This window comes from Columba livia, chromosome 27 (genome assembly GCF_036013475.1).
Source record: "Columba livia isolate bColLiv1 breed racing homer chromosome 27, bColLiv1.pat.W.v2, whole genome shotgun sequence".
Taxonomy (NCBI): domain Eukaryota; kingdom Metazoa; phylum Chordata; class Aves; order Columbiformes; family Columbidae; genus Columba; species Columba livia.
In genome coordinates, this window is record NC_088628.1 from 1,547,306 (window position 1) to 1,559,098 (window position 11,793).

Here is an 11,793-nt window from a genome sequence, read left to right on the forward strand (position 1 = left end):
GCAGCCAGCAGGGAGAAAGCTGTGGGGAGGAGGCTTTTTGCCGTGTCATTTTTCTGGCAGGGCCGCAGCTCTGGAAGGGACAGAGCCGGCTCCTGCGGCCCAGCCTGGGGCCGTGCCCGTGGCCGGTTCCAGGGCCTGGCGAGGGCAGCGGGAGCAGCCGGGGCCGCGGCAGGGGGGGACGTGGCGAAGGAGATGCGGAGCTGAGTCGTGCGTAGCGCTGTCAGTCGCTGACGTTTATTGCACAGGATGGGCTGGATGGAAGGTGGACGCCGGGAGCGGGGCCCTGTCCCCGGCTGTGTGACACCGCGATGGCGTGGGAGCCCTGGCTCCGCCGCCACGTGTGGGCACCGTGGGAGTCTCCGGTGCGTGTGGCAGGGGTGTGACGTACACCGCATGTACACACCCCCTGCACGTGTGTCTGCGGGTGCACACACACACGGTGCTCACCAGCCTTGGGGCGACCATCCCTCAGACCCCCCCCAACTTACCTCCAGTCCTGGACTGTCCCCCCTCACCCGGGGTCCATGGGGGGGACGCAGGGACACGCGCAGGCGCGGGGGCCAGCGTGCTGAAAGCCCTGGGGCGGTGTCCTGCGGGTGCACACAGGGGGATGTATTTGGGTCATAAATATCATATATGCACTGGTCACGGGATGATGCAGCTGTGGCTTCTATGGGGCAGCCGAGGGGCTGGGGGCAGTGCGGCTTCGCCGTGGGGAGTGGGACATGGGGCCAGACTTTGGTTGCAGGTGACATGGGTGGGGGCTCAGCCCGGCCCTGCCGTGTCCTCAGAGCAGGTGGGGGGCACAGGGGCCCTGTGCCCACCCCAGCAGCTGCTGGGGTGGCTGTGGCTGTGGCTCCTCTGCCAGGGTGGCGCGGGACGGGACGGGAAGACGGGACCCGCTGCCGCGGCGCCTCGTCCCCGCGCGATGCGGAGGTCACAAGTTGGAAGAGAGCCTGGACTTGGCCGGGTCCGTGTCGGGCGTGCTGGCCGCCGAATCCTTGCGGGCCGAGTCCTGTGGCGTGGCGGGCGGCCCCGCCAGCCCCGAGCCCGTGGGCGCCGGGTGCACCGGGGGTCCCCGCGGCGGGGCCTGGCCCCGCAGTGTGGCCGGGGGGCCAGGGCCTGGTGAAGCGGCAGCCGGGCCCCCGCCGATGGAGGAGCAGGACTCGCGGGCCGAGGCCGGTGGGCTCTGGGTGCTGCCGGCCGCCAGCCCGTGGGGCAGGGAGGGCTGCGAGGCCGAGAGGGGCCGCGACTCCTGGCTGAGGCTGCTGGTGGGCAGCGCCTGCGTGCTCTTGTGCGCGGCCAGGCGCTGCGGCGAGCCGGGCGGCTGCTGCTGGCCCAGGGACAGCTGGGAGCCCCCCTGCCCCGCGGCCCCGCCATAGGCGAACGTCCGGCTGGCCAGGGGGCTTTGGGACGGCGGGCTGGCCGCGGCGAAGGCGTTGGTGGGCAGGGCTGCGGGCTGGGCCGGGTCCGGCGAGGGGTTGGCGTGGGGCGCTGGGGGCTGCGGCTGCTGCGGGGGGCTCTGCTGCAGCAGGACGGGGGAGACGGCGAAGGGGCTGGGCACGGCCTGGGCGTACTGCAAGCGGCGCATCATGCGGGGCGAGCCCAGCGCCATGGAGCCCACCAGCGGGCTGGCCATCTGCGGGCAGAAGCTCATGGCCACGGCTTGCTGGAGTGTGGCAATGGCCGAGGTGACCTGCGGCTGGACCGGGCTGTACATGGCCGTGTGCTGCTGCAGCTCCGCCTGCTGCACCATCTCCCGGTCGTACTTGACGATCTCCTGGATGATCTCGTTCTCCTGGTTGTTGAAGACACCCGAGTTGAGGTCGTGCTGCACTTTGTGGAGCAGGATCGAGTTCTTCTTCCCTGCAGGGAGCGGGAGAACCGTGAGACCCCGCGCTGTCCCCACGGCCAGGCCAGCCCGCCGCCCCCCGGTCCCCTGATCTCTACCGATGCGGTCGAGGCGGTCGATGGCCACGGTCTCGAAGGCCCGTCTCATCATGGGGTACTCCTCCAGCACCTCGTTGAAGTTGTCCACCGAGAGCGAGTAGAGGCGGCAGTAGGTGTCCGCCCGGACGCTGGCCGTGCGCCGGCCCCGCGTCAGCAGGCAGATTTCTGCAGGGGACACGCCAAAGTCAAACAGCAGCAGCGAGTTTGGAAATGGGGCAGGCTGGGGGCAAGGGGCGAGAGCCACCAGGGGATGGGTGCCATGGGGCTCAGCCCCCCAGCGCTCACCTCCGAAGTAGGAGCCGTCAGAGAGTTTCATCTCCTTGTTGCCCTTGGTGAGGATGCTGACCACCCCGTGCTGGATGAAGTACATCTTCTTGCCAATGGTGCCCTCGCGGATGATGTAGTCACCCGGCTGAAACACCTCGAACTTCAGCTTGGTGAGCATCGCGGTGACAAAGTTGGGGTCCGCGTTGGCAAACAGGGGCATCGAGGCCACCAGCTTGCGGCAGTTGAAGTTCACAATTTCCTACAGGACAAAGAGGTGAGTGACCGGGGGCAGGGACATGGCGTCCCCGGACGGCACGAGGTGACACGGCAGCACACGGGTTGTACACGGACATGTTCACACACACAGCTGCAAAACCGGAGCCGGAGGTGGTTGACCCCCCCAAAGACAAGCACGTGCCTTGCAGGAGCATGTGGCACCTGCAGCAGGGGATGGGGGGACCCTCGGCCGGGGGGTTCCCGTCGCCCTCACCTCGCGCAGGGGCTCGTTGAGCTCCCCCAGGATGCTGTCCTCGTCGAACATCTTGCCCTGGTAGCGGTGCTCGTAGTAGTCATGGATCTTCTGTCGGAAGTCGGCGGGCAGCTTGTGGAAGGACATGTACTGCTCCACCTGCTTGTACTGCGGGGAGAAGCCACGTCAGACCCCCGCACTGGGACCCCCGACCTGTGCCCCTGCCCCACGAACCCACCGATACGGAGCTCCCGCCCTGTCTGGCTGCGCCCATGGAGGGTGCGGGACAGGAGCTGCCATCCTGCCCAGCACAGCCCTACCTTCTCCTGGTACTGACGCCGCGAGGAGTCCAGGGACTGGATGAGGGCGGTGGCGTGGCCGATGAACATGGCGTAGCAGGTGGCCCCCACGATCATGCTCAGCATGGTCAGCCAGATGTCCGTCATGCTCTCGGGCGCCTGCTTCCCGTAGCCGATGCAGAGCATGTGGCTCATGGACTTGAAGAGGGCGAAGGAGTAGAGCTCGCTCCACGAGTCGTTCTGCAGCAACAGAGACGTGGTGGCGCTCAGCATGGGCTGCGCACACGCGTGTGCATGGATGCGCGTGCACGGACATGTGTGCACAGGCACTCACGGGCACAATGCATGTGCATGGATGTGCGTGCACGGACATGTGTGCACAGGCACTCGTGGGCACAATGCCCCCACTCAGGCCTGGGGACGCTCCGGGTCCTCTGCCTGCACTCAACACCAGGAGCTGCACGTTTGTTCCTTTGTCACCCGCCTGCTTTTGCTTTAGGGAGCCTGTCATTCTGGTTTATTTCTCTTAAGCTGATGTACAAAAGCGTGGGGATCCCCTGTGAAATGCTGCGATGGGAACAAGCTCCGGGTTTGTGGCGGCAGCCGCCGGTTACGGCAGCGCTCGCGCGTGGGAGCCTGCAGAGGCGGCGGGGACAGGAGGGGACAGGAGGGGACGGGACGGGAGGGGACAGGAGGGGACAGGCTGGTGGCACCGGGGCAGGAATCCTCAGCCCAGCCTCACACAAAGCCCAGATTCCCCCAGCAGCAGAACAACTGGGGAGGAAGAAGTGCATGACAGGGAGGAAGAGGAGAAGAGGAGGAAGGTAGTGGGGGAATGGAGCAGAGATGGAAACATCGACGGAATGGGCTGAGATGGACAGAGAGACAGGAGCCATTTGTAGTGGGCTGCAGGGCTGCCAGGGAGCAATTAGAAAAGTGGCCCGTTAATTATTAATAGCAGCTGTGTTGCTAATGAGCCGAGGGCGGCAGGGGAAGGAGCGGAGCTGTGTCAGCATCTCCCGCCTGCCTGGATCGATCCGCTGCCCCGCTCCTGCGAGCCCTCCCCGGGGAGCCACGGGTGCCCCGCGCAGCCACCGCGGCACCGACCGCGGCACCAACTGTGGCACTGACCGTGGCAGTGACCGCGGCAGCGACCGCGGCACTGACTGTGGCACCGACCACAGCAGCGAGCGCGGGAACGCCGGGAGCGCTCACCACCATCCCGTTGATGGAGACCCAGCAGTTCTGCGGGAAGTCCTGCAGCATGGGCACCAGGAACTGCAGGCAGCCGTCCCAGTGGCAGAGCAGCAGCATCATCCCGATGAGATTGATGATCCTCATCACTGCGCTGGCCAGGTCATACGTCATGTGGAAAATCTGCGGGCACGGGGGCCGGGAGAGATAGCAGAGGGTGAGCGCAGGGACCGTCCCCCCCGCACAGCCTGGGCACCGCGGGGGCCCGGCCCCAGCACCTCCTGCCTATTTATAGCCCCGCGGTGGGACGATGCCGCCACACTGCCGCCTGGAAAGCACTAACGGGTGCCAGCCCTGATGAGGACATGGCAGCGCTGGCAGGCGCTCAGGGCTCCCCTTCCCTGCGCCAGCCCCGGGACGGGCACCGGGGCGATGTTCTGTGGGGACAACAAGGTGGAATGGGACAGTCTGAGCGAGGACAGGCAGGAGCAGCCCCAGCCCATCGCTGCCTCGGGCTTATCCTTCCCCTCTCAGGCCGGTGGCCATTGACCCAGGACAGCCCCTCGCTGCTGGGGTCACAACCCAGCACATGCAGCCCCCCCGGAGACGCTCCCACAGCATCCGCCAGCCCCAGCGCGGGGATCCGGGGAGTCGGGGCCACGGTCCCCTCCCGTCTGCTGTAGGTGGGTGCAATGACCAGGATAATCTGCACACGCGCAGGTTTAACTCATCCCTTCTAAATCCCCTCTCAAAGTGAAAAGGGTGCAAAGCTGGAGCCCGGGCAGGGGGGGCTGGTGGGGACAGACACCCTTTGGGACGGGGTTTGCAGGAGCTGTGGATGCTCCGCAGCAGAGCCACAGAGCAGGGGTGGAACACGGGCAGGGGGACGCGGGCAGGGGGACACGGGCAGGGACATCCCTCACCTCCTCCCACTGGTGGATGTAGCGGATGAGCCGGGAGAGGCGGAGCAGGCGCAGGAGGCTGAGGATCTTGGTGAAGCGCACGATGCGCAGTGCACGGGCCGTCTTGTACACCTCCGAGTCTATTCCCTTCTCCACTATGAGGAAGACGTAGTCCACGGGGATGGAGGAAACAAAGTCCACCACAAACCAAGTCTTGAGGTACTTCTTCTTGATCCTCTCCGGGTCCAGGATGATTTCCGTGTTGTCCTCAATGACAATCCCTGTGCGGAAGTTCAGCACCAGGTCCATCAGGAAGAAGGTGTCGGAGACCACGTTGAACACGATCCAAGGTGCCGTGGTCTCCTCCTTGAAGAAGGTGATGCCCACGGGGATGATGATCAGGTTGCCCACCATGAAGAGCAGCATCGTGAAGTCCCAGTAAAACCTGGTGGGGTGGGAGGATGGAGGAGGTGTCACCAGCGTCCCGCAGGCACCCCCATGGGGACCCGGCCATCGCACCTCACGCTACTCATGCTGTCACTGATGCCACCTCGGACCCAGGCACCGCTCTCCTCTCTCCAGGGACCTCATCTTGCTGCCCACCCCCAAAACTGCCCCAGGCTGACCCCGCGGGTCACACAGCCTCTGCTGCGGGTGCAGGACTGCCCGGAGCACCCAGGCAGGTCCAGGGGAGACAGGAGGACGATGCTGCTGGGGACAGCCCCCCGCAAGCCACCCTCGGGGCAGCCCGTGGGCTGGGGACCACCCTTGTCCCCAAACCACCCGTGGCAGCGGGGCCACCGCGCTCAAGGTCATGGGCAGATGCAGGACGGGAGAGCCCACTCCCCACACCGCTGCCTCTGCCCCTCCCTGCGCACCGAGGGGGACATGAGGACAGGGACAGAGTCCCAGGGAGGGCCACCCCATCCAGCACCTCCCTGGGCCAGGCTGGGTGCCGGTTTGGGGTGAGCGGGGTGAGTGCCGCGTGTTGGAGGCGGCAGCGCGGCCGCGGTGCAGGGGCCGCCGCAGCTGCCGGCACCGCAGGTCACGTACGGCTGCAGCGGCAGCCGCAGCCCCGCAGCCGCCGAGAGGGCGAGCGGCCGCCTCCGCGGGGCTGTGCGGCTCCTCCGCCACCCTCACCCCTCCTCGCGCTCCTTGTCCCCGGCTGCTGGGCCCCCCTTGACCTTTCCGAGCGCCTGCAAGGTCACAACAGCCCTGTCCTGGCAGGACCGTGCGAGGAGACCCCGGCCCCACAGAGCCTGGGCGACAGGAGGGGATGACGCTGCTCAGAGCCACACGCAGGACCCTGCCCACGCATCCTGCAGCCTGCCCGCCCCAGGCAGGGGCCGCTGGGCTGGGGGTGCCCTGGCCAGACTGCCATGGGTGCGGGGATGAGAGGGAAGCCCCCCTGCACACAAGAAGGGGAGATGGGCTGAACCCACCCCCCCGCGCAGAGGAGAGCAGGAGCAGAAGGAGCCGAGCATCCCGCCTGACCTTCTCCAATGACACCTTCCCCATCTGAGACGTTGCTGTGGCAACCACGAGTGATGTCACTGCTGCACAGCGATGACTTCACACCCAGGGCTGTCTCCAGGGTCCCCTCAGCGGCTGCCAGCGGGAGGAGGGGGCTGTGTCCCCCTGTACCCCCACCAAGTGGCTGCGGAGCCCCTAAGGCAGCCAGGCTGGGCCATGGTGGCAGAGTTAGACCTGGCTCCAGCCACACACACAATCTCTGGTGATGCCAGCGCTGGCAGAGCCGCTGCTGGGGCCGGTGCATCCCGCGGTGGCAGCACGGGGCTGGGTCTGTCCCCAACCCCCCTGCAGCCTGACCCTGCTGCACAGAGCCAGTCCCACAGGGGCATCTGCCATGCAGAGCTGTGAAGAACAGCGATTAAATAACCATGCCAGCTGGGCAAAACTCTCCACTGTTCAAATCCCTTGGCAATCCGGCTGAGCCAGGGCAGAATTGGGCCTGCTGAGAAACAAACTGCTCCTGATCCACCCGACACACACGACCGACTCTGTCTGATCTCTTCGGAGACTTGGGTGTGATGCCAACACTTTCCTCCTCAGAGGGCAGTGTGTGCATAGGAAAAAAAGACCCAAACCTGGCTGCTAAAAATATCTGAAAATAAATTAATTAGGATCCTCAGCACCCTCTCCCTTGCTTCTGACCCAGTTGAACAACAGTGCTGGTGACAGGAGACAACTGAAGTCTCTGTGGGCAGGATGTGCTGTGTTCACACTCCACCCAAAGCCTGGTTCAGCGGCACTGCCCAAAGCCCGGCTCAGCGGCACTGCTCCCCCAGTCCTGGGCAGGGGCCAATTCACAGCCAAGCACCCCCAGCCAGTCCCAGGGACCCCATCATGCTCCTGTCCGACACGTCGCCCCACAGAGCTGCCGCCTCCCCAGTGCCTCCAAATCCCAGCAGAGAGCTGGGCGGGAGCAGCGTGGGATCCAGGCGGGATCAGCACTTCAAAAACTTGCACTAAATACTCATATTCCAAAAACGAGGTCGCTGTTAGAAGTGGGTTAAGAAGCCAACGGCAGTTTGCCCGAGCTGCAGGAGCAGCACCCAATGCCCCATCCGCATCCCTGCATCCCAGTACACCCCGTTGTGATGGATGACTGGTGCTGTTCTTTCCTGGAAGAGCCTTGTACTCCTGGATCTCTGGGAAGGGAAGGCTCTGGCCAAGCAGCACCGGGGACATCGATTCCCCAATTCGGATGTGCCTCTTGCAACAAATTCACCAGCAGCAAACCCCACAGCTGAGCCCCAGCCTCGGGGACAGCTGCAGGTGCCAAGGGTGATGCCGGGGTGGCTGTGCCAGGCAGCCCGCGGCTCTCACCAGACGATGGGCACCATGGAGGGACGGGCACCGCGGCTGCCACTGACTCACCGCTGCGTGCAGCATCGCTGCTGCATCCTTCAAGTCGCTGGGGCCAAATCCTCCTCACCGAGGCCCCACAGCACCAGCCCCGCTCTGACCGCTGCCCGGCTCCCATATGGGGTGCGACGATGGAGCCAGACCAGCCATGTGCCCCAGGTCACTATGGAATGGGGGGCTGGATGCCACCTCCCAGCTCCCAATTTCACTCCAAAAGCGATACCCCAGTATCAGAAACACCAACAGAAATAATGAAAAAGTCTGTGCTAGCTGTTTTTTTCTCCCATCGGTAAAGACCAGAAGCAGCAAAGACAGAGATGACAACCGTGCATGGCACCCGAAAGGAGGTGGCTCTGCTGGCCGCTGCCTGCTTCAGCACACAATTTACAAGGTCTCTTTTATCAGATTTGCAGCTCAGGATCTCAACCAGCCATCCAGGCTGCTTCCTAATAATTCAATATTTATGTAAATAGCAAGCAACTTCGTTCCTGGAGCAAGTCTGCCCCTGAATTTTGCATGAGTAATTGCAGTGTCCAGGAGGAGACAGGAGCTCTAAATGACTCCGATTATGAAATGATGTCACATATGCAGATGGGTAATGATTTTATCTTAAGATAGGAAAACGGGTTTTGCAGGGCAAACATGGCTGGGTTCATGCTCCATTATCATTATTAGATAAACATCATACTATGTTTTTTTAAGGCAGTACCACGTGGAACGCATGGACACGTCCTCAACACGCACAAGCAGAGCGGGCTCCTCACGGCCGGGCTCTCAGCCCCGTGTCGAGCCGATCCTGTTTACATGCAGGTTTGTAGACCCCGGCGCTGCCTGGCTGTGCCTGCAGCTCCTCCCCGCTGGGCAGGGAACCCTCCTACGCCACCGGCAGCGGCGACACGGCCAGCGCCTCTTCCCCAATGGGTTTCGGTCTTGATAGCGGCTCTGGGAGGGATGGAGCCAGCGTGGGACAGGACAGCCAGGGTGACTCCCCAAGGTCACCCCAGCACAGACGGGTGCCCGCCCGCTGCAAGCGCCAGCCCGGGGAGCAACGCTGCTGCGCTCCGGGGAAGACTCTGAGGCCTCACTCGCACCACGGGCTCACCGCAGCACCACAGGCTCTGCCACCGGCACCGTGGCTCTGTCAGCTTGAAGGAGCCAGGCAGGCTCTGGCCCCGGTGCCACCACAGCTGGGGATGTTGGGCCCAGGCTGCTCCCAGGTGCCCCAACAGCTGTGGGGTGAAGCAAAGCCCGGGCAGCGGGAGGAGCAGAGTCCCCCGGCCTCCTGGGAACCCCCCGGGTGCCAGAATCCACCCTGCACCACCACAGCTGCACCATCATGGCAGAGCTCCCTTCGCCACAGGACCCGCCAAGGCCATGCGGTGCAGCTGCCCCTCACCCCGGCTCTGCAGCAGCTCCGGTGCCCGGCCAGCGAGGCAAGGAGGGGGCTCCGATGGACACCCACCAGGTCCCCAAATGGGGGTGACCGCAGAGCCCTGTGTGGGAGGTCAGCCACACGAGGAGGCCCAGGGCCTCTGGCTGCTCCTCTGGAAGGTGTCAGGTCAGCCCAGGAGCGGGAGGTACAGGCGCTGGTCTCTGCTCTGAGCCCCTTCGAAGTCACGGTACCGGGGACCCCAATGGCTGCTCACCAGCAAGGTCCTGGCCACCCATCCCTGCAAGGTGCAGAGCCGCCTGCCCAGCCCATCCAGCTGTACATCCCTCCCGTGCCCGCACGCAACCTGGGAAGCATCTGCTGTTTCTGAGCTCCCCAGGGCTCAGGGGGTGGAAAGGAGATGTGGCTGCAGAGCCTTTCTCCCTGGGTTTGCCACCTGAACAGGCTGAATCCCTGGGGCTCTGGTGCTTTCGGAAGTGAGACGAATCCTTCCTCAAACTCCCTGAATCTCAGGGACAGGATCAGGCCTCCTTGGGGCAGGGGGAGCCTTCACAAGGCTCTGCTTGGCAGTGGAGAGAGAATGGCATGTCCTCCAGCCCAGGCCCCCAGCCCAGGGAGCGTGACAGCCAGAGTGATTTAGGGGTAGAGCCAAAGCCCGGTGGGGCTCCAGAGGGTCCGTGCTGGGCTGAGCCACCCTGAGGCCCCGCGAAGGACGAGGGGATGCCCTTCCTTGCCCGGGCACCCCCTTGCTTGGCATCCCCGAATGGGCGGCAGCTCCGCTGGGGAGGGGGATGCCCGGCCGCCAGCTCCTCCCTGCGCACAGGCCAGCGGCATCCGCGCTGCCACCTCCAGCACAGCTCAAGGTGCCCTCGGCTCCGCACGGCCTCCCCTTCCCCGGCGGGCTCCGCTCGCCCCCTGTCCCCGCCCGCGGTCTCCGGGGCCGGATGCAACAGCCCGGCCCGATGCTCCATCCCCGCGAGATGCACCGCCCGGCCCGATGCTCCGTCCCCGCGGGGTCCCGGGCGCAGCGCTCGCCCCCCGCCCGGCGGGGCCGCACCTGAAGTCGCTGTAGGGGTGGATGATCCAGGCCCCCGCCGACTTGACGCGCTCCTGCTCTCGTTCCACCGCCTTCTGCGAGCCGAACATCCGCAGCGAGAACTTGTTGACGCCGGGCTGGAGCATCGCCCCGAACTGCCGCTGCATGAAGCTGGCCTGGCTGCCGCGGGCCTCCTCGCCCGCATCCTCACCCGCGCCCTCCTCGGCCGCCTTGGCCCCGCCGGGGGACGCGCCGCCGCCGCCGCAGGAGAAGGACACTTTGGGCTCCCGGGGAGGCTCCGGGCCGGGGCTCCGTGGTGGGTCCCCCCGCCGGCACTCGCCGTTCGGGGACCCCTTCCCGCCGCGGCCCCGCGCCCGCCCCGCCGCTCCGCCGCGCTTGGCCGCATCGGCCGCCTCCTCCTCGGCCGCCGCCTCCCCGCCCGCCGCACCGCGGCCGGTCCGCATCGCGCCGCTGCCGCCGCCGAGGCCACCGGCGGCCGAGTGGTGCCCGCCGCCGCGGCGGGGGCGGGCCGGGGCGGGCCGGGGGCGGGCGGGGGGCCGGGCCGGGCAGCGGGCAGCTCCGCAGCTCCCCCCGCTGGCACCGCCCTCACCGGCAGGACCGGCGACCGGAGCCTCTCGCGGAGGTGCCGGTGCTCAGGGCTGAGACCCGCCGGCACCAAGCCGGTGGCAGGAGAAACCGCCCGGGGTGTCAGGGTTGGAGACCAGGGACCGGCTCCTGCGTGTCCCCAAATCCCACGGGCCAGCAAACCGCAGCCGGAGACCCCCGGAGCAGACAGACGCCGCAGGGTCCGATGCTCTGGGTGCCAAGAGCCGGGCAGCGGGACCCGCAGCTCCTGCCGCCGCCCCGGGACCGAGCCGGTCCCCCTGCGGCTCCCCGGGCTGCACCGCGACCGCCGAACCCCGAGCACCCTCCGGCGGCCGCAGCAGGAGCAGCGTGGCCGGTGGCTCCACCTGCTGCCCACGGCGGGGAACGCGGCCGGTGCCACGGGAGGGGACACCCCGAGAGCTGGAGGGTTGAACAGACAGGGAGATGAGGCTCTTAGGGACACCCTGATAGCTGAAGAGATGAACAGACATGGAGATGAGGCTCTTAGCAACACCCCGAGAGCTGGAGGGTTGAACAGACAGGGAGATGAGGGTCTTAGGGACATGGTTTAGTGGCAGAGTGGGTTATGGTTGGACACAATATTAAGGGTCATTTCCAACCAAAATGAGTGTATGAAAGCTGTGCTCCTGCAAGCACAGGCTCTGTGACAAGTCACCCCCCCCACCTCCATGTTGCTGTCTGCACAACATTGCTCCATCCCCTCACTCTTCCCTCCTGCACCAGCCCCACCAAACAAAGACCACAAGTGGAACTTTGTGCTGCAGCCTGAG

General features: G+C 65.8%; 1 protein-coding gene across 1 annotated transcript; it reads right to left on the reverse strand.

Annotated features, from left to right (window-relative positions):
• Positions 1-212: 212 nt before the first annotated feature.
• On the reverse strand, positions 213-10,921 carry HCN2 (hyperpolarization activated cyclic nucleotide gated potassium and sodium channel 2). The gene is made up of 8 exons (XM_065042129.1): positions 10,418-10,921; positions 5,103-5,526; positions 4,201-4,362; positions 3,007-3,225; positions 2,708-2,854; positions 2,236-2,476; positions 1,951-2,115; positions 213-1,866 (listed from the first exon to the last, which is right to left on the reverse strand). Exons 1-8 carry the CDS (start codon positions 10,858-10,860, stop codon positions 938-940), a joined length of 2,730 nt encoding a protein of 909 aa, XP_064898201.1. The 5' UTR covers positions 10,861-10,921; the 3' UTR covers positions 213-937.
• Between the last annotated feature and the right edge of the window lie 872 nt (positions 10,922-11,793).